The 22,964-nt window shown below is 43.9% G+C and overlaps 1 protein-coding gene across 1 annotated transcript in view; it reads right to left on the bottom strand.

Moving 5' to 3' along the window:
- The window catches only part of LOC110498083 (protein O-mannosyl-transferase TMTC2), a 161,285-nt gene that overhangs the window by 42,719 nt on the left and 95,602 nt on the right, over nucleotides 1-22,964 (bottom strand). The window contains exons 3-5 of the mRNA XM_021574670.2: nucleotides 4,367-5,213; nucleotides 2,025-2,139; nucleotides 1,374-1,459 (exon numbers count right to left, since the gene is read on the bottom strand). Coding sequence (XP_021430345.2) covers nucleotides 1,374-1,459; nucleotides 2,025-2,139; nucleotides 4,367-5,213 — 1,048 coding nt within the window. The remainder of the gene's footprint in view (nucleotides 1-1,373; nucleotides 1,460-2,024; nucleotides 2,140-4,366; nucleotides 5,214-22,964) is intronic.

Raw genomic sequence — 22,964 nt, 5'->3', positions numbered from 1 at the left:
ACATTGCATATATCCCCCTGGCTAGAGTGTTTCTGAAGACAGTTTACATAAAGGATGTGTGTCTGAAAGAGGGAACAGTAGGAATGGAACTGGATATCATGAGAGTATCGTCATGAAGCTGCCACTTTGGAATTGTTCATGAACAGATTCTACGTTGTACCAGCTGCCAGCTAAACACATTGAATTATGGTACAACCTTGACAAATGACTTTTATTATCTGACTGACTCTCATACCTTCACCTCCAATACCCCCCACCACCGCTTTAGGGAGAGATGGAGAAATGGAGAGAGGGAGAAAGGGAGAGATGGATAAAGGGAGAGAGGGATAAAGGGAGAAATGGAGAAAAGGGGAGAGGGAGAAAGGGAGAGAGGGAGAAAGGGAGAGAGGGAGAGAGGAGAGAGGGAGAAAGGAGAGATAGAGGGAGAGAGGGAGAAAGGGAGAGATGGAGAAAGGGAGAGATGGAGAAAGAGGGAGAGGGAGAAAGGGGGAGAGGAGAGAGGGAGAAAGGGGGAGCGGGAGAGAGGGAGAGAGGAGAGGGAGAGATGGAGAAAGGGGGAGAGGGAGAAAGGGAGAGAGGGAGAAAGGGAGAGAGGGAGAAAGGGGGAGAGGGAGAACAGGAGAGATGGAGAGAGGGAGAAAGGGGGAGAGGAGAGAGGGAGAAAGGGAGAGAGGGAGAGAGGAGAGAGAGAGAAAGGGAGAGATGGAGAAAGGGAGAGAGGGAGAAAGGGGGAGAGGGAGAAAGGGAGAGAGGGAGAAAGGGGGAGAGGAGAGAGGGAGAAGGGGAGAGATGGAGAAAGGGAGAGATGGATAAAGTGAGAGAGGGAGAAAGGGGAGAGGGAGAAATGGAGAGAGGGAGAAAGGGGGAGAGGAGAGAGGGAGAAAGGGAGAAAGGGAGAGAGGGAGAAAGGGGGAGAGGGAGAAAGGGAGAGAGGCAGAAAGGGAGAGAGGGAGAGAGGAGAGAGGGAGAAAGGGAGAGATGGAGAAAGGGGGAGAGGGAGAAAGGGGGAGAGGAGAGAGGGAAAAAGGGGGAGAGGGAGAGAGGGAGAGAGGAGAGGGAGAAATGGAGAAAGGGGGAGAGGGAGAAAGGGAGAGATGGAGAAAGGGAGAGATAGAAAGGGGGAGAGGGAAAAAGGGGGAGAGGAGAGAGGGAGAAAGGGAGAGAGGGAGAAAGGGGGAGAGGGATTCATAATAAATACAATTGTGTAATAATTGAATCTATTGACATGAGTGGTCCTTGAACACTCAATCATTCATCCAGTAATTGAGCAAGCTTGTCTGTGCCCTCCCTCCCCCATTGGCAGATGCCTGGACACCTGCGCTGTGCAAACACAAGAGTTTGAAATGGTCAATAAAAAGAGGAGCGGTACTTACAAGCCAGAGTTGGCCTGCTCCCAATGGCCAGTTTATAGTAGTGGAGTGCCTCAGAGAACTTGTTGTTTTCTTGTAGCAGCAAACCACTGTAACAGAGAAAGTTAGGGACTCTCATGGCTACAAATCTCAACAGAAGTGTGTGTCTGTTAGGACTGAATAACACAACATAAGACAACTAAATGTAATACAGTTTCCTAGTAAATACAGTACTGTAAAATGAAGTGCTACCAAATCTCTAGTTCTGTTCTAAACAATCTAATTCTGTAAATGGATCTGTTGAGTAACATCTAAAGCCCTTGGGGCTAGTGTTGAGTATTGACTGTGTGCTTCCTGTTGTCCTCCCCTCAGGCTGACACAGCATGATTAATAACCTACTTTCACAGAAACAGCACTCAGGGGAATACAAAGCACCATTACCTCTCTGTGAAGACCACTGATCATTAGACAGTCGTGTGTGCCGGGACAGACTGGGACCAGAAATCGGCCCTGTATTTCTAACACATCGGGCCCTTTCTTCCCCCCCGAGGCAAAAAATGGACCAGCCCATCTGGTGTGTGTGTGTGTGTGTGTGTGTGTGTGTGTGTGTGTGTGTGTGTGTGTAAGGAGAGACAGTCCTGCTCATGTATGCATACAGAGTCTATAGACACTCACAGGTTATACAGCATGTCTGCCATGTTCCTGCGGTAGTAGAGGGCATTCCTGTATGCCTGCTCTGCCTCCGCCATCTTGCCCTGGTTCTTCAGGACATTCCCAAGGTTGCCCCATGCTGATAGAGGGAGGAATAAAGTAATTAAGGTTAACAGGGTCAACCAACATGGCTGCCCGCCCCTTTTGGACACACTATCACTTCCTGGGTTTAGGGTTTGTTATCGAGCCTGGTCCCAGATCTATTTGTACTGTCTTGCCTGGTCACGTCAAATGTCAAGTCAAACAATGAATATAGGCTATGTATAGAGTTGGTAAGACAGTACAAACTGATCTGGGACCAGGCTGGTTTTGACCCTCCACAGAAGACATTGTGCAGGCTAAAACAGAGGGTATGTCTGCTGCTACTGAACTATTGGGCTTAGAGACTGAGGACAGAGAGAGTTGATGGCGCACCTGGGAGTGAGTGTGTCAAAGAGCCCATTTATTCCCTAACAGAAAAGGAAGAAAACAATGGCTCCCCCTGACACTCCATAGTAGATTAATGGCAATACTGTAAAATGGATTGCAGATTAATTGACAGGTAAATTGGGTCTTGAAATGTCATAATAGTGAAAATTATAGGAATGAATCTGGTAGGCAATTTTCAGTTGTCAAGTGGTAATTGTATATTCTATTCTCCTTGGGAAATACATCTACATCGATTACTGCTTTAACTCACATATAGAGGAAAATGCACATAGCCTGACAACCAAATTGACTGAATAGTGTTTCCCTTCAATATTTTAGCTTGGAAACTAAATCCATACAGCTTAGTATGGGCAGTTGGAATCCATCATGTATACATATGGGCTTATACTCTTATACACTATTTAACTGTGTCTACATACAGTACAGCTGAAGCCAGGGCACACTGGGGTAACAATATGAGCACTGTGAACAGGCCTGACAGAGAAGAATCATCCCCTTAGGCACGGTTTCTTCTTGTTCTCCTGATGGCTGTATAGGAGGGGAAAGTAAAATAGAGCTTATAGTAGTTACCGGGTTACCTGTGTAGCATTTCATTCAAATGTATCGAGTGCTCACTTATGCCAAAGGCTCCTTTGAGCTGTGCTTTATTTATTAGTTAAGGCGTCTGAGTCAGATATCCCAAAAGTCTCAAATTCAATATTAGCAAAGACAAGCAGAGAAAAAAAGACAAGAACTTTATTGTAAACACAATATTAAACATTTTAAAATAAATATGCTAGAACAGAAAATGTTCTAAGTGGTGTTACCATCCACTGTGTATTTGTTAGGCCTCTTTTACTGTGTTTTCTCACAGAACTCATTCTCAATGCTTAACGAGCGTGTCACTATTTCAGACTCACAAATGGTATGAGGACAGTGAGCCAGGGAAAGAACGTAGCTGCTGCTCTGCTCTGTGTTGGTCCCAGCTCTGCTGCAACATGTCCTGCCGTTACCTCTGTCCCTAGCCCGGGATCACTATCTCAAGAATAACACTAGTACACTACCAGTTATTCAGTATTATCTTTGGATGAACCTGAATTTGAATGTTTGAATATTCAAGTATTCTAGTTTCCCCTCATTGCCAGTCAAGCAGGGATGTCAGTGAAGATGCCCTCCAAAAGTAAAAATGAGAGAAACTGTAGTCTGCCCATAGTGAGGGATTTAGTAGGTTTACAATGGAGGCCTTGTGTTGAAAGGTCCTTCAGCCATGATATACTGCCTGGAGAGGATAAACTGTCTGGAAGTAGACATACTGTAAACAATTTAACAGGTAGCGCTTAACACTCATGATTCCTCATGAGCTCCCGAGTGGTGCAGCAGTGTAAGGCACTGCATCTCAGTCCAAGAGGTGTCACTACAGACCCTGGTTCGATTCCAGGCTGTATCACAACTGGCCGTGATTGGGAATCCCATAGTACGGCGCACAATTGGCCAAGCATTGTCCGGGGTAGGCAGTCATTGTAAATAAGAATTTGGTCTTAACTGACTTATGTTTTTCTTTTTGTATTACCTCTCAGGGTACATCTTGAAAATCACACTTTCGTTCAATCCCAGGAAGTAGCTATCACCTAACGCGATGCTACTTTAGGTCATACAGTCAACCTGTAAATATATTATGTGAGAATGTTAAAGTGAAGAAGGTTGTCTAAGTAGGACCTTTTTCAGGCAGCTCTAAGCTACATTATTCAGTGCAGAAGTCATGAAAGCTCATCTGACATGACACACACTAGCCTGTTGAACACCTTTTAAAGCACACTCAGGCTATGCAAACGTCACAGTCTGAGATGTTGTGTGAGTGTGTGAGTGTGTCTCTATGTGTCGATCTGTCTGTGTATTACCTTTAGCAGGGTTAAAGTATATTCCCGACTTGTAGAGCATCTCCTCGTTCTGCCAGTCTTGGTTCCTCAGCACTGTTTTAACCCCAAACAGTAGGACCAGGGTAACGCTACAGTACACCACCACAGTCCTGGAGGAGCTCCACCTCAGCCGTACGTACAGGGCCCTCAGCCCCACCGCCAGCAGCAGACAGAAGCCCATACTGGGGATGTACAGTACCCTCTCTGCTATCACAAAGCCCACGTAGAAGAACAGGTTGGTGGCAGGGAGGAAAGGGATGGCCAATAGGCCCAAGGAGAACACCACTACGTTTTCAGTGGTGGGCAGTGGAGTCCTGGTGACGTAGTGCTTTTTGGTACCGTTCTGTGCACTTGCAGTTTGAGGCTCTGTTTCAGAGTTTGTGTGGTTGGGAACATCGGGGTGGTGGCAACTGTGTCCATTGGTGTGGGACCTCCCGTTCCCGTTGGTTACATGATGGGCTTTTCCGTTGGTCTCCTTGCCCTTGACCTGGCGGGTGCGAAGCCCAAACCAAGCCAGAAGGAGCAGTCCCACATAGAAGGCCAAAGTATGAAGGTTCCTCCAATCGGCGATGCTTCTGATCAGAGGCAGGGCGTCCATGGACCAATCGAAGCTCAGGGTGTTTGGGCACAAGAGAAGCCACATGTTGACGGCGGGCAGATAGAGGAAGGTTAGAGTCCGAGTGAGGAGGGATGGGGAGTCCCCCGCTGGATTGTCTGAGTTGGAGAAGTTGGGTGGTTTGTTGCCCATCCAGTAGAGGCGGTAGGCCAGCAGAACAGCCCCCCAGGCAGCCAACAGCAACACACTCAACAGCAGGTGGACGTTCCTCCTCTAGAAGAGAGAAAACAACAACAGAGCTGAAACTAGGAGGAACGGCAATCGACTGGAAAGCTAGCAGCAAAGGCAAGAAAAAATATTATGAGACGCTAGGGCCAAAGTAGTTTTCTGGTTGGTTGGTGATTTTTCTGACTCTTGGCATTTGACTTTGATCCAGGCCATGTTGGTAAATCGAGCATAAGATTGAATGTAATTTAAAAGAAAAAAAAACGCAAGAGTCTGTTATGTAACGTTGTCTGGAACAAAAGCTGTGTTCATGCACTATTTGTCCAGCCAAGTGTTAGACTGCAGATTTAGAATGCATTGCAAGGAAAGTCAACTACAATTGATTTTATTGTTATGTTTTGGCTGTGATGTGGGGTTTTGAATACCCATGAACAGGAAGATATCAGTTAACCGTGAATGGCTTTGTTGCTGGGGCTTATAAACCAAACAAATCAAAAAAAGAAAGGGGAAAAATGCCCTGTGACTTTGTCTTTGATTCAAGCCAAAATAATCACGGCTATACTGGATTCATTGACTGTTGCTGAGCAAATGTGGTCTTACATCATAGCATTCCCTTATTCTGTGTTATCTTTCTCCTCACGCACCTGGCCTTAGACATGACTAAATAAACACCAGAATACAGGCCAATAGACAGTCCTATTCATCATCATGCAGGCTCGATATTAAACACTTTCTGAAACTCCTGCATGGAAATTATTATGAAGTATTGAGTGTTTGAAACTTGTGCACGTTGGTGGGAGTGCAGAAAAAAACCTGGCCTATATTGTTCCCAATAGAACTGTTCCTGCTGTAGGATCAACCAGTCTTTCTTACGGGGTTTATTTTGGAAGTCACACTCCTGCTAAGAAATATTTATGGCTTCCCTTCCAAAATATTGTCAGCTAATACATGCAGGGCAACATCCATTTGTGCCCTGCACTGGTGCTCTGTATTCAAGGGAGGATGATCTCATACTGGTACAGTACACAACAATGAGGCTAGCATTCAGTACATGCATTTCATGTCCGAGCAATGCAGTAATTGACTGATTTCCCCATAGAGATTCAATGTAGAGGATAGGGACATTACACAGCAAATCAAATCAAATTTTATTGGTCACATGCGCCGAATACAACAGTTGTAGACTTTGCAGTGAAATGCTTACTTATGAGCCCATTCCCAACAGTGCAGAGTTAAAAATATGGACAAATATATGCAAAATAAAAAAAGGAAATAGTAAAAAAAAAAACTATTAACAGGATACATACAAGGAGCACCAGTACCAAGTCAATGTGCAGGGGTATGAGGTAGTTGAGGTAGTACAGTATGTACATGTACATGTAGGTAGCGGGATAATCAGGCAATCAGGATAAATAATAAACAGAGTAGCAGCAGCATTTTTGGTGTGTGACAGTGTTTATGTGTGAGTTTGGGTGTGTGTGGCATCAACATGCATGTGTGTTTTGTGTGTGTGAGAGCGTACAGTATGTAGTGTGTGTGTGTGTGTGTGTGTTGGAGTGTCAGTGTAGTATGTGTGAGTGTATGGGTAGTCTAGTGAGAGTGCATCGAGCCAGTACAAAACAACTCAGATAAATAAATAATAAAAGGGTCCATGTACATTTTCCGCATCGCCATTTGATTAACTGTCCAGCAAAAAGCCCTGCAACGTTTTTATTTATCTCATGTATTTAACCTTTATTTACCTAGACAACTCAGTTAAGAACAAATTCTTATTTACAATGACGGCCCACCAAAAGGCAAAATCATTGCAATTGTCTTTAATTCATATCATTCCTTACAGATCTCAAGATTACAGGCTTACACATAATTGAGTATTTATTCCCCATGTGCTGTACAGTATTCCTTTGGTAATATACACACAACCCTTCTTTACCATTAAATGAAAAGCCATGGCTAGTGTACAGCTGAAAATCCTGTTAAGTCCATTTGATGTCTCCTCATCCATCTTTCCATGCCAAATAGATCACAGTGGCTAATAAGAGTATCCTCAGTCGGACTGTGAACATGGGGTCCTAGCTCTGCCGGTTGCAGTGCAGGGGGCTTCAGGGCTTCTATGAGAAATGGGCAAGGGACAAGGCCAAGCGCATCATAGAAGACCCCACGCACAAGCTTGCTGCCCCCCCCCCCCCCCCCCCCCCGGAAGGAATTTAAGGTTCCCACTGTTCAGTAAGAATAGGAACAAGGCAAGTTTCATTCCATCAGACACCAGACTGCTGAACAGTGGGATATAGGACAGATGCAGGCCAAACACACGGTCGGACAGTAGGCCGCAGAAACTTTGAATATGTGAAAATGTAAATGTGTGACTAGTGTACTAACTTTCCAGTTTTTCGTACTGCATGTAATATGTTGTGTTTGTGTATTTGAATGCTGACATCACAAAATGAATTTCCATGTAAATAGACAATAAAGTATATCGTATCAACCATAACCCGATTGGTAGCTTTATAACATAACATCACTTCATTCCAAATGTGTAGTTAGTCTAGCGACTTTATTTATTAACTGTATCTAGTAAATTACAGAAATAAATGTTGCAAATCTACATGTTGAAGACGTCATGATTCTTCGAATAAACATTGAGTTGAGATTCTGCTACCAAATATAAACTGGTGTGGTGTCAGAGTAGCTACGAGATGATCATCGGATCATTAGATGTAGGACTATTGACAGTGACAGTGATCAAATCTTGATGGATTGCGGCATTTAGTCTCTTTCCTTTTCCCCTGGTATGGTTGTGTGGGCCGGCTAGGCCCCCATGGAGTAGGCCTCATGTCAAAAGGGCCTGGTATTTTAACTGTGTACCCAGTGTCAGGCTACAGAGGCTGAGAGGAAAATAATGACTGAAGAGAAAGACAGAGCCAGCCCGAGACTCTTCCTATCTTAGGCGTTTCAGCAATTCTTCAGTGAAGGCACAAATTGTTCAGCAACAATGCTTTCCTAGTCATTGCCTTGAAATAGGCCTTCGGTATGTTGGAGCTAAATTTATTCACAATGCTTCTTGGAAAATGCTGTTGATTATGCCAAGTCGCATATGCTGGGGGAAAATAGAGACAGTTCCAGAGATTGAAAAGACATGTATTAAACATGTATTCAGCCATGTGGTACTAATTTTGCGAGTAAGCCTGTTGATGTAGGCTATGCTACCATACAGCTCCAGAGCAAGATTCCTTTACCTTAGACTCCCTCGCTCAGGAGAGTCATCCCTATTAAAACAATGTGTAAGGGCAACACTATCAAAACCACAACAAAACTTTTGACAAATCAGGACATGATTTCCAAAGGAAGACAATCCACCACCGTTCTAGAGGTTAATATGTTGCTTGGCAACAGATAGGTCACCAGTATCCCACAATCTAGACTAGATGCCCTCAATCTCACACAAATGATCAAGGAACCTACCAGATACAACCCCAAATCCGTAAACATGGGCACCCTCATAAATATCATCCTGACCAACTTGCCCTCTAAATACACCTCTGCTGTTTTCAACCAGGAACTCAGTGATCACTGCCTCATTGCCTGCGTCCGTTATGGGTCCGCGGTCAAACAACCATCCCTCATCACTGTCGAACCCTCCCTAAAACACTTCTGCGAGCAGACCTTTCTAATCGACCTGGCCCGGGTATCCTGGGAGGATATTGGCCTCATCCCGTCAGTAGAGGATGCCTGGTTGTTCTTTAAAAGTGCTTTCGTCACCATCTTAAATAAGCATGCCCCTTTCAAAAAATGTAGAACTAAGAACAGATATAGCCCTTGGTTCACTCCAGACTTGACTGCCCTTGACCAGCACAAAAACATCTTGTGGCGTACTACACTAGCATCGACTTGTCCCCCGCGATATGCAACTTTTCATCGAAGTCAGGAACGAATATACACAGTCAGTTAGGAAAGCTAAGGCTAGCTTTTTCAAAAAGAAAATTGCATCCTGCAGCACTAATTCCAAAAGGTTTTGGGACACTGTAAAGTCCATGAAGAATAAGAGCACCTCCTCCCAGCTGCCCACAGCACTGAGGCTAGGAAACACTGTCACCACTGATAAATCCACGATAATCGAGAATTTCAATAAACATTTCTCTACGGCTGGCCATGCTTTCCACCTGGCTACCCCAAACTCGGCCAACAGCTCTGCACCCCCGCAGCAAGTGGCCCAAGCCCCCCCCTGCTTCTCCTTCACCCAAATCATGATAGCTTTTGTTCTGAAAGAGCTGCTAAATCTGGATCCCTACAAATCAGCTGGGCTAGATAATCTGGACCCGCTCTTCCTAAAATTATCCGCCGCCGTTGTTGCCACCCCTATTACTAGTCTGTTTAACCTCTCTTTCGTATCGTCTGAGATTCCTAAAGATTGGAAAGCAGCCGCGGTCATCCCCCTCTTCAAAGGGGGAGACACTCTAGACCCAAACAGTTACAGACCCATATCCATCCTGCCCTGCCTTTCTAAAGTCTTCGAAAGCCAAGTTAACAAACAGATCACCGACCATTTCGTACCTTCTTCGTTATGCAATCTGGTTTCCGAGCTGGTCACGGGTGCACCTCAGCCAAGCTCAAGGTCCTAAACGATGTCATAACCGCCATTGATAAAAGACAGTACTGTGCAGCCGTCTTCATCGACCTGGCCAAGGCTTTCGACTCTGTCAACCACCGTATTCTGATCGGCAGACTCAACAGCCTTGGTTTATCTAATGAATGCCTCGCCTGGTTCACTAACTACTTCTCAGATAGAGTTCAGTGTGTCAAATCGGGGAGCCTGTTGTCCGGACCTCTGGCAGTCTCTATGGGGGTGCCACAGGGTGCAATTCTCAGGCAACTCCTTTCCCTGTATATATCAACGATGTCGCTCTTGCTGTGGGTAATTCTCCTCTACGCAGACGACACCATTCTGTACACATCTGGCCCTTCTTTGGAAACTGTGTTAACAAACCTCCAAATAAGCTTCAATGCCATACAGCACTCCTTCCGAGGCCTCCAACTGCTCTTAAATGGCAGTAAAACTAAATGCATGCTCTTCAACTGATCGCTGCCCACACCCGCCCGCCTGACTAGCATCACTACCCAGGACTTTAAATATGTGGACAACTATAAATACCTAGGTGTCTGGTTAGACTGTAAACTCTCCTTCCAGACTCATATTAAGCATCTCCAATCCAAAATTAAATCTAGAATCGGCTTCCTATTTCGCAAAAAAGCCTCCTTCACTCATGCTGCCAAACATACACTCGTAAACCTGACTATCCTACCGATCCTCGACTTCAGCGATGTCATTTACAAAATAGCCTCCAACACCCTACTCAGCCAATTGGATGAAGTCTATCACAGTGTCATCCGTTTTGTCACCAAAGCCCCATATACTACCCACCATTGCGACCTGTATCCTCTTGTTGGCTGGTCCTCGCAACATATTTGTCGCCAAACCCACTGGCTCCAGGTCACCTATAAGTCTTTGCTAGGAAAAACTCTGCCTAATCTCAGCTCACTGGTCACCATAGCAACACCCTCCCATAGCATGCGCTCCAGCAGATATATTGCACTGGTCATCCTCAAAGCCAACACCTAATTTGGCCACCTTTCCTTCCAGTTCTCTGCTGCCAATGACTGGAACGAATTGCAAAAATCACTGCAGCTTACCGATCGCTGCAGCTGTACCCAGCCCATCTGTAAATAGCCCATCCAACTACCTACCTCATCCCCATATTTGTTTATGTTTTTTCTGCTCTTTTGCACACCAGTATTTCTACTTGCACATCCTCATCTGCACATTCTATCACTCCAGTGTTAATTGCTAAATTGTAATTACTTCACCACTATGGCCTATTTATTGCCTTACCTCCTTACTTCATTTTCACACACTATATATAGACTTTTCCATTGTGTTATTGACTGTACGTTTGTTTATCCTATGTGTAACTCTGGGTTGTTTTTGTGGCACTGCTTTGCTTTATCTTGGCCAGGTCGCAGTTGTAAATGAGAACTTGTTCTCAACTAGCTTACCTGGTTAAATAAAGTTTTTTTTTTAAAGTAAATAAAAAAAGGTCAGGTCCCTGTGTAAACGGCTGAAGAGGTACAGTTTCACACGTTAACAGACGACTCAGCATTACTTCAGGTAAATAGCATACATGGCTATTCTTCCCGAAATAAAGAATTAAGAAATCATTGGTTTTCATGTCATAAAATTCCTACAAAACTTGTTCTGTGGAGGTTTAAAGCTATTACAACACCCGGCCATGATACATATTTTGGAAAGGTAGCCTAACCCACCGTGAACTTAGTCGTTCTGCTCTAAGGAAACAAATTGACAACTACAGCATTACTGACTACAGTATTACATCTCTTGATAAACACCACACCAATATCACTGTGTTATTTGCTGTGGCGAATTGAAGGTATCTGTGTCAGGAGTCTGTGAAAGGACAAACTCTAAGACAGAGGGGCTGATTTGTAAGCAGAGGCATAGAGAGACGGAAAGTAGGTTAGCAGCCTTATAGGACAGGAAGAAATAAGGGCCCACTTCCCCTGGAACCGAGGTGAATAGCACAGCTATGTATCATAGGACTATAAAGGAAGAGTGAGTGACAGATGAATGTGGCATGTACTGTATGTTTTAGCTGACCACAGGATTAGCCATTGGGTCGGTTCAAAGGACTCGCCATGCTTATGACTAAAATAAACAGATGAACAAAGGGGATTATGGTCAATGTCATCACCCCTTTACATTAGGGCTTGTATTCAGCAAATAATATATCTTACTGTACAGCTTTCACTTTAAAGATGATCTGACCTTTGGATAGCCTGGTCCCAGATGACCACAGGAGTTGGCAAGACAGCATAACCAGATCTGGGAGCAGGATAACATTGGGATGCTCTTATGACAGCATATGTATCGGTGTGAGGAGCTGAATTTAGGCAATGGATAGAACAAACAGGGTTATTGTAACGGGTCTACCGCACATCTAATGATGATAGTGATGTGCCCGAATTCAATTCTTAATTCATAATCTTTCAAAAGGAAGAATTTGAGAAGTAAACAGCTGTAGGAGTTCCTGCTATGTTTAAGGGAAGTTAAAAGCCTAAAATATGTCTCTCATGTGGTTTAGTTTGGGGATGAAGTAACAGAGAAGAAGCACAGCTTTGGGTTGAAATATGACATGCATAAAAGAAGGATAGCGGCGACGGGGACATTTAATGCTTTTCAACAGATATAAATCAGCAGTATTGTTGGTGGCCACCCTACATCCCAGATCACCCTGCCGTTAGGTCCCACAGTTTTGTCTTATGAACTTCTTGGGAACCTGTCGGCTGTCCGCTTGAAAAACTCCACAAATCTCACCATGGGCTTTACACACACTAAATCCAACTCGAAAAAAGATTACAGTCCAAAGTAGCTCCGCCACTTCTCAAATGGAAACAAGCGGGAGAAACTGTAAATAAGATGATGTGGATGTAGACGGAGACCCCGGCCTGAAGCTGCTGTAGGATGCTGGCAGGGAGCCAGAGTAAGAGGTACTGTAGCCACGTAACGAACGCCACGCAACCACACCACTCTGCAGGACTGAGCTCGCTGTGCACGGCTGCCTCTGGCTCTGCCAGGCAGATTTATCCCTGTTGTGATGGGACCACCCTCCAGAAGGGCAGGGAGTCTTTCCTGCTGCCTGTGTGCTGCTGATGGCTTTCTAGCCCAGAGCCAACACATGTGAACTACCTGGCTCAGGCACAAATGTATGTCATGGTAACTCTCTCTAACTCACTCCCCAGCCTTGGTGCACACTGTCAAACACCACCATGCTAACCACATCCATATGTTTGTTGGAGTTTTCTTTATTCACGTGTGTATATGTTCTGATGTTTCTCTGTTAAGTACAGGCTAATACCTTAGGGCAGTACGGCAAACATGAAAAGAGCCTTTAATGATATTGACACATTTGTGACCTCTGAAATCTTTTGTATATGGACTAACCTCACTGCCTGCAAAACAGGATATCAGTTGAACATACTGGAAATGCATCAGGCCCTGCTAATAAAACTCTCAAGGGTTAACCTTTCGGCGGTGGATAACTAGAGGACCATCACTATTATCTCACAAGTAAACAAACATGTGCGTCTCCCTAATATGCCTCCAGTTAAAATGTCCGCCTTTTCAAAAGCACAAGTTCAAATAGGGGCCCGGCGAGGGGTACCCGATTGCCGCAACCCCATTATGATGCGAGCCAAGGAATTTCAGCTTTGTCTCGTTTGTCTATAATCCAGTTTAGCTTGAAATAAGTGGTTTAGCACAAGCCGGTAGGTTGCATGGGGCTTTTCTTTTGTATTTCAGGCTCAATCAGTTCAGAACTGAAACAATTTTGCTTTTATGAGGCAGGCATGTGAAGAAAATATCCTTGGAGATGAAGTGCAAAATAGACCAATTTACACAAAGTATTTTCTGGTGCTTTGAATGCCTTTCTTCTCAACACTTGGGGTGGAAACTACCGGTAAGAAAATTAAATCCAGAAAGGATTCTTGAGTGCTGCCACTGAATTTTCGGATCGGTGCTGTGCCATTGATTATGCTTGGTGACTGGAATGGGCAGCGTTAAAAACTTTTTATTTTTGTGGCAATACGGTTTTCAAAACTCACACACATTTACTTTTGAATATGTCATTTATAACCTACCATCGTTCAACATTACTTTGAGTACCATCTACTACATGTAACACCTAACAAATTCATCTGAAGCCAATCTCCCAACTGGTTTGTAGTTGGGGGCACTGCCAGATCCAGTCAGCCTGACAGATCAACCCCCCCATAGAACCAATCCTTTGAAATGAGAAGTGGCGTGACTGACCTCTCTCTCATCTTCATCGCTACCCAGATCGATCGTCCAACGGGGGACTTTCATCATGGATTTCCTTCACACAAATAGATTGGAGACAACTCCAACCATATGAACCAACCGCTTTAAACCACAGAATGACCTCTAAAACCTTTAGCATGCAGCACATGCAAAAGCCATTTTTTGGCCTATCATGTACTATTGGATAATCTGTGTTCTCTCTTCTTATCTGACAGATTTGTTCTGGTCTTTGGCTTTCAGTAAGCATGGAACCCTGGTGAGTAAAACACTGATTGTTTGCAGCCATGACAAGATAAGAGGCTGGCTATTTTACTTGCATAAAATGTGTTGTGGACTACCAACAGCTGGTCAAGGTTTCCTCGATGGTTTCGCATGTTAGGCAGTAGCGTTATAACGATACTAGTATCGTAATGCTAGGAAGTAAGGAAGCAAAGGAAACAAAACATGAAGCGGACTCGATTTCTTTAGGAACACAGTCCCAATGTTGGCAAAAACAGTCTTATATTATCACCGAGAGGCACATTTTTTTTATTTTGCAAGCTGTAGCACACGTTATTTTACATACAGTAGGTTTTAAAAGGACCATAGAGTTGAGTCTGCTTCGCGTTTTATTTTTTTGCCAAGGAAAATCTGGTATCGTTGTATCGAGATACAACGCTGGGGGCAGTCATGTTGTGACCACAGGCCATAGGGTCTGAGGGGTTACAGGGTCAAACTTCAAACCTTCAGTGGGTCAGCCACAGCTGACAGTCATGGAGAAACCCACAGGAGACTCTGGGAATGGACCAGAGATGAGGCAGGAATCTGGTTGAGATAAAATCTGACATTTATTGACTGTGAAACATTGAAGATAAAAACATGGGGGCTTCCAGCAGAGCGGCAAAGGCCAGGAAGAGGGGAAGATGAGAGAGGATGGCACGGCATCACTTCACATGACAGGACATTACCTATCAAAGAGTATAACTCTGCATGAGACTTACAACATTCATCATCCATGGTTATCTGGGTAAAATATTAAATGACATGAAGAACTCACTGCTGAACTTTAAAAGCACTTTATTTCCTTTCTATACTAATATTGATTGGATTAGGCATTCTGTTTCAGCCTACAATGGCTTGCGAACGTATTCACCCCCTTGGCATTTTTCCTATTTTGTTGCCTTACAACCTGGAATTAAAATTGATTTTGGGGGGGTTTATATCATTTGATTTACACAACATGCCTACCACTTTGAAGATGCAATATATTTTTCTTGTGAAACAAACAAATAAGACAAAAAAAACTGAAAACTTGAGCGTGCATAACTATTCACCCCCCTAAAGTCAATACTTTGTAGAGCCACCTTCTGCAGGAATTACAGCTGCAAGTCTTTTGGGGTATGTCTCTATAAGCTTGGCACATCTAGCCACTGGGATTTTTGCCCATTCTTCAAGCTAAAACTGCTCCAGCTCCTTAAAGTTGGATGGATACCGCTGGTGTACAGCAATCTTTCAGTCATACCACAGGTTCTCAATTGGACTGAGGTCTGAGCTTTAACTAGGCCATTCCAAGACATTTAAAAGTTTCCCCTTAAACCACTCAAGTGTTGCTTTAGCAGTATGATAACGGTCATTGTCCTGCTGGAAGGTGAACCTCTGTCCCAGTCTCAAATGTCTGGAATACTGAAACAGGTTTCCCTCAAGAATTTCCCTGTATTTAGGTGATGAGAGGTGTTGAGTTTGGGCCAGACATAGCATTTTCATTGATGGCCAAAAAGCTCAATTTTAGTCTCATCTGACCAGAGTACCTTCTTCCATATGTTTGGGGAGTCTCCCACATGCCTTTTGGCAAAGACCAAACGTGTTTGCTTATTTTTATCTTTAAGCAATACCTTTTTTTCTGGCCACTCTTCCTTAAAGCCCAGCTCTGTGGAATGTATGGCTGGTGTGGTACTCTGGACAGATACTCCAATCTCTGCTGTGGAGCTTTGCAGTTCCTTCAGGGTTATTTTTCGTCTCTTTGTTGCCTCTCTGATTAATGCCCTTCTTGCCTGGTCCGTGAGTTTTGATGGGCTACCCTCTCTTGACAGGTTTGTTGGGGTGCCATATTCTTTCCAATTTTTAATAATAGATTGAATGGTGCTCCGTGGGATGTTCAAAGTTTCAGATATTTTTTTCATAACCCAACCCTGATCTGTACTTCTCCACAACCTAGTCCCTGACCTGTTTGAAGAGCTCTTTGGACTTCATGGTGCCAAGTGCCCCTTGCTTAGTGGTGTTGCAGACTCTGGGGCCTTTCAGAACAGGTGCATATATACTGAGATCATGTGACTGATTATGTGACACATAGATTGCACACAGGTGGACTTTATTTAACTAATTATGCGACTTCTGAAGGTAATTGGTTGCACCATATCTTATTTAGGGGCTGCATAGCAAAACATGTGAATACCCTTTTCCTGTTTTTTCCCCAGAATTTTTAGAAACAAGTTATTTTTTACATTTCACTTACACAATTCGGACTCTTTTGTGTATGTCCATGATATGAAATCCAAATAAAAATCAATTTAAATCACAGGTTGTAATCCAACAAAATAGGAAAAATGCCAAGGGGGATGAATATTTTTGCAAGGCACTGTATATACAAAACCAAGGAGGAATTTCACCCTAGATGAAGAGCGCACATAGAGCCTGGAAACTGTTCAAACTGAAATGCCTTGAGTTACGCCAGCTCATGTTCTGTTGGTCAGCCTTTATTAACCATAATCACAAAATCAACAGAGGACCCCTTACAGAATGCTACATTCCAGCACCTCTCTTCCTCTCTCCCCGTCTCCCCTGCTCTCAAACTCCACCTCTTTAGCACACTCTCATTTGATGTTCCAATAATCCGCTCTGCTCCTTCTGAGGAAACCACAATCACACACACTCCTGTGGAAATGGTTCCTTTTTGTTCCAAAGACAGGTGACCCTGGTTTGAGGGTCAGTGAGGCTCCCCTTTCCCATGTTGTCCCCTTGTGCCTTAATTAGAGCCCATTAATGCCCCTCATCAGTAGCAATAATTAACGGCAACCTGAAGAGCTTAATTCAAAGTGTAAAAACGACATGTTCCCTCACCCCAACTGGAGAGAGGCTCTTGAGTGGAGGAAATGTTAACTTCTAGTGTCGGGTAAGCGGATCGCTGTGTAGAACAACGCTGGGTAGGGAATGTGCTGCGTTAGCTGGAGCGCTACAGTTTCTCTCCCTGAAGTATGATGGAGGTGGTCTAACACCAACCTGAAAGCCTTAAGAAACATAAACAGTCCATCAATGGGAGATCCTTACGGTGTTGAGTTTGAGTGAATATCGTAACCCGAGCTGATACGGTGTTTGAAAGTTTGCCATGAAGATGCCAATCATAGGCCAGTACAACACTTGATTGAGAGGGTCTAACAGGTCAAAGGGTCATGCTCACCTGAAAATGTGCTGACTTCATAGAGTTGTTACCTCACATTAGCTCCTCATCCATCAACAGTGGAATCAGAATTAAATCAATATCAATTCATTCAAGTGCCTTATTACCAGGCCAACGAAAATACGTTTGAATATGTGTCTTCATTAGTAACCAAAATTAGCCAAAACCGTTCGCAGAAGAGGAGAAAGGGTAATGGAGACCAAATGAAAATACTGTAATGACAACAAAAAACACAAGTCAAAACATTTCATTGGAAATATTTATTGAGTGAAACCACAAGTAAGGGCCTGAAATCTAACCAGTGACAGCTCCTATATGCTAGTCCTCCAGTTTCCCTATCTATTTATCTTGCCCGCTTGGCTGTGTGAGTCCTGCTTGGCTGTGTGAGAAATACATGTCTAATCTGCTGAGACAAGATGCTGATTCAAGTTTGCTTGCAGGGGGGAGGAAAGAGAGAGGACAGAGGAGTTTGATGATAATTCCACACGATCCACAAAAACAAAAATTTCTACAGAGCCACATGCTGTATATTCCCAGTCGCCTGTTGGTTGACAACACTTGTTGAATATTTGAAAGAGCTTTGCCCTCTGCCTGGGATTCCCACTCATTACCATGCCGTTTGGCAGATCAGACCACTGTAAGCCTCTTCACAGATTATGCTTGGAGGCAGACAAGAGCTCTGATTATCTAAGCCAAGAAGATCTGCTGTCATAGGGCTGTCAGAAGCAAATCGCTTTCACTTCTCTCAGAGGGGTCATTTCATAGAGTGGTTTTCACTGGACATTGCTGTGTTGTCTTGTCTTGTTAAGCTTCACCGCATCTCTGTGACAACGTAACATTAGCGCTGTTTCTATTGGCCACACTTCAATAAAGACAAAGTGATGACTTGTGGTGTGACAATGAATTGCTGACGCAGGTTTATAGGGAGCACTTAGTGCGTAATATTGGTTTTAAGGCCTCCCGAGTGGCACAGTGGTCTAAGGCACTGTATTGCAGTGCTAGAGGTGTCACTATAGACCCTGGATTGATCCCAGGCTGTGTCGCTGCTGGCCGCAGGTCCGGGACACCCATGAGGCGGCGCACAATTGGCCCAGTTTCGTTCGGGTTAGGGGAGGGTTTGGCCGGCCGGGATGACCTTGCTCCATTGCGCTCTAGCGACTCCTTGTGACGGGCTGGGCGCATGCATGCTGACTACGGTCGCCAGCTGTACGGTGTTTCCTCTGATGCATTGGTGTGGCTGATTTCCGGGTTAAGGGAGTGTTGTGCCAAGAAGCAGAGAGGTTAAGTGGGGTCTTGTTTCGGAGGATGCATGGCTCTCGACCTTTGTCTCTCCCCAGTCCGTACGGGAGTTGCAGCGATGGGACAAGACTAACTACCAAATGGACATCACAACATTCGGGACTAAAAAAGTACACAACAATTATAATAAAATGTTTTATATTGGTTTTAAGATCAAATCCCACCCGATAATAAGCAATTAGACATTCATAATCGCTATTTAAGTTATAAATATGAGAGTGAATTAAATTGTCTATACACAAAAGTAAAATATGAACAGATATGACAACCCCTCCCACACACACAATCACACGATCACACCGCAAGGTAAAGTGAAGGATAAAACCTTGCAGGTTTCACAAATGAATGACAAAACAGATAATAATTAGCTTGTCAGGGACAGTGTGTGTGTGTGTGTGTGTGTGTGTGTGTGTGTGTGTGTGTGTGTGTGTGTGTGTGTGTGTGTGTGTGTGTGTGTGTGTGTGTGTGAGAGAGAGAGAGAGAGAGAGAGAGAGAGAGAGAGAGAGTGTGTGGTAGAATATCAGAGCCATTTTCTCTGGCTCATTACAGAGCACTCAATAGAAACCCCCCTCAAATAAGGTCACAGAAATATTGACAAAAGACCTGGAAAAATGTATTATACTGGTGACAAAGACCATCAATAATCAAGAGTAAGCATTATTTTGCTCCATTATTTTTTACACTTAATCAGAAAATATGCAGAAGACATTTAGGAATAACTATTTTTATTTTATTTTTTACAGCTATTTAAAAAGCTCTGAACAAAAAAATAAGTGCATCGAACTGGCTTACATTTGCTAAATACAAAAAGTCTGAGTGAAGGACTTCAGATGGAACATTGCTCTTTGAGAATGTTCCATCCAGAGCCTCCATCTTTGTCTTTATTTTTCTCTTCCTATTTCTCTCTCCATCATCTCTTTCTGTATATCTATCTCTCTCGCTCTCTCTCTGCCCATCACTCTCCCTCTCTCTCTTTACCTCATTCCTATCTCACTCCCCATTCTTCCTTCTTCCTTTCTTCCCTTCCTCCCTCTCCTCTCTTTCCCTCCTTCTCATCTCCAGAAGCCTTGGCAGCAGGGAGATGTAGGTGGGCAGTAGTCTACTGGCCTTGGCTGCTGTGCTCAGAGAGCGATCACAGCCCTGACACATAACCATAGCAGACAGCTAGCCAATCACCAGACAGCTAGCCAATCATCATAAAGCTAGCCAATTAACGCAGGTAAAAATGAAACAACTCTGCTCTGGATGTTATAGGACAACATGCAGGAGAGCTCTGACAAATATACATTCCTATTTTCTGTGCCTTTCTAGGGTTCAGATGTAAATGCAAAAAAAAGCAAGCGGTAGGCGTTTATTAGAGTATATTACTGACCACCCCACAAGACACAATGTAATGAAAGTGGATAAAAAAGATTTGATCGAAGAGGATAACAGATAACACATTGTGGTAAATAAAGCAGTATTTTCAGGCTGTATTGGGCACATCACAGCAACTACACTACCATCCTCACTTATACTCCCAAATTAGCTGGTTCTGGCTGAATGACTTGACATGTCTCTTTATTGGGCGAGCCACAAAAGGAGGCAGATACAACAGAGATTGTGGTTTAGTAATTGAATCAAGGCTGAAATAGTTGTTCACGAGAAAAATATGAATTGCTTTGAGTTCCAAAAGAGTGGTTTGCGACAATACAATCACAGTTAGAAAAATATTAACCTTAAGGCGTTTTCTGTTTTGACCCTATGATCACTCGACTACACAGCTGATGCCCCCTGGACTGTTTCAATAACACGGTGCCACATTTTGTTTACCTGTCGGCCCCATCCTCGAACTCAGGTCCTGTATGTACCAAACTGACCCGCTCTGCCCATTCATCTCCATTTACCCGTTGTTGTCGTAGCTTTCCTGATTAACACCTGTGATTGCTTTATGCCTCTCTCTAATGTCAATATACCTTGTCTACTGCTGTCATGGCTAGTTTGTACTGCTTTATTTCACCGTAGTGCCTTCAGTCCCACTCAAAATGCCTTAGATAGCCCTTTCGTCCAACCACACACACGTGGAGACCTCACCTGGGTTAACTTGTCCCACCAGAGACTAAACCTCTCTCATTGTCACTCAACACCTAGGTTTACCTCCACTGTACTCACATCCTACCATACCCTTGTCTGTACATTATGCCTTGAATCTATTCTACCACGCCCAGAAATCTGCTCATTCTATTCTGTCCCCAACACACTAGACGGCCAGTTCATATAGCCTTTAGCCGTACCCTTATCCTACTTCTCCTCTGTTCCTCTAGTGATGTAGAGGTGAACCCAGGCCCTGAAGCCCCCAGTTCTGCTCCTATCCAACAGGCGCTATCATTTGTTGACTTCTGTAATCGTTAAAAGCCTTGGTTTCATGCATGTCAACATCAGAAGCCCCCTCCCTAAATATGTTTTATTCACTGCTTTAACACACTCCGCCAACCCTGATGTCCTAGCCGTGTCTGAATCCTGGCTTAGGAAATTTCCATCCCCAACTACAACATTTTCCGCCAAGATACAACTGTGAAAGGGGGTGGAGTTGCAATCTACTGCAGAGATAGCCTGCAGAGTTCTGTCTTACAAACCAGGTATGTACCCAAAGAGTTCAAGCTTCTACTTTTAAAAATCCACCTTTCTAGGAATAAGACTCTCACTGTTGCCGCTTGTTACAGACCACACTCAGCCCCCAGCTGTGCCCTGGACACCATATGTGAATTAATTTCCCCCCATCTATCTTCAGAGATAGTACTGTTAGGTGACCTAAACTGGGATATGCTTAACACCCCGGCCATCCTACAATCTAAGCTAGATGCCCTCAATCTCACACAAATGATCATGGAACCTACCAGGTACAACCCTAAATAGGTAAACATGGGCACCCTCATAGCTATCATTCTGACCAACATAAATACACCTCTGCTGTCTTCAACCAGGATCTCAGCGATCACAGCCTCATTGCCTGCATCGTAATGGGTCCGCTGTCAAACGACCACCCCTCATCACTGTCAAACGCTCCCTAAAACACTTCAGCGAGGAGGCCTTTCTAATCGACCTGGCCCGGGTTCTCAACTGGCCTACCTGGTTAAATAAAGGTGAAATTAAAAATATGTATATTTAAAATAAAATGCATCAGCAGTCAAAACAAATCAAGAGTGATTTCAATAAAAACACTCATTAAAATGGGTAAAAAGTTAAAGTTAAAAAAAAACATGTAAAATGTACAACAACCAAATGAATTGAATTAGCTCTGCATGAAAATAGGCATTCCAAGACACTGCACTGACGAAGACATGAGCTTCATATTATTTCTCAACTGTATCTGTGACCAGGGTTATTTCCAGCCCAGCGTATAAATCAAACATGCTCAGTGAAAGCCTCAATGATCATGGAACAGACAGACTCACCAACCACAGAATCTATATTTAACCTAAAGCGGGTGCTGCATGACACTTCTCACTCTTTCTGTAGCGTGCAGCTCTGGGGGAAAATTAACAGAGAATCAAAGGAAGAAGTTCGGACACTGCTTGCCAATGCTGAAGGGGGGAACAGACTGGTGATAAATAAAGAAGAGCGAGAATAAGAGACGGAGAGAGTGAAAGTGGCTGTAAGATATTTAGAGCAGCTAGCGAACGGATGGGTCTTTGTTATCGAAGAGATGTAATGTTCCTTTCTGCTTAGTGAGTGTAGTCTGTTTCTCTCTCTCTCTGTTTCTCTCTCTGTTTCACTCTCTCTTTTTCTCTTACTCTCTCGGGTTCTCTCTCTCTCACGCTCACACTCTCTTGATTTCTCTCTCTCGCCACAGGGAGAACCAGGGTCAGAGCTTTGGCTTTCTCCGACACGATGTGTGTCAGCTCCTCTTATCCCTGATGAGTGGTAGGCCAGAGAGAGAGAGAGATCAAGAGCTTCCTAATCCAGTCACTTTCTATCAGCACAGGCCCACTACTGTAACCACATTTTCTGGAGCTGTGGAGGACATTATGGGAGAAACTCTGGATGCACTGAAAGATCTGTTCCTTCAGCATCAGATAGAATTTCTACACATTATTATACTGTTACTTGATATTAGCATCTGTAGAATGAGAAAAAGCACTGAGAACAAAGCCTTATTGTTGACCATGTGACCAACCTAAATAGAATGAACTTAATT

Source organism: Oncorhynchus mykiss, chromosome 2, assembly GCF_013265735.2.
Source record: "Oncorhynchus mykiss isolate Arlee chromosome 2, USDA_OmykA_1.1, whole genome shotgun sequence".
Lineage (NCBI taxonomy): Eukaryota > Metazoa > Chordata > Actinopteri > Salmoniformes > Salmonidae > Oncorhynchus > Oncorhynchus mykiss.
The sequence above is the reverse complement of the archived record's forward strand: the minus strand, read 5'-3'. Positions and strand labels throughout refer to the sequence as shown.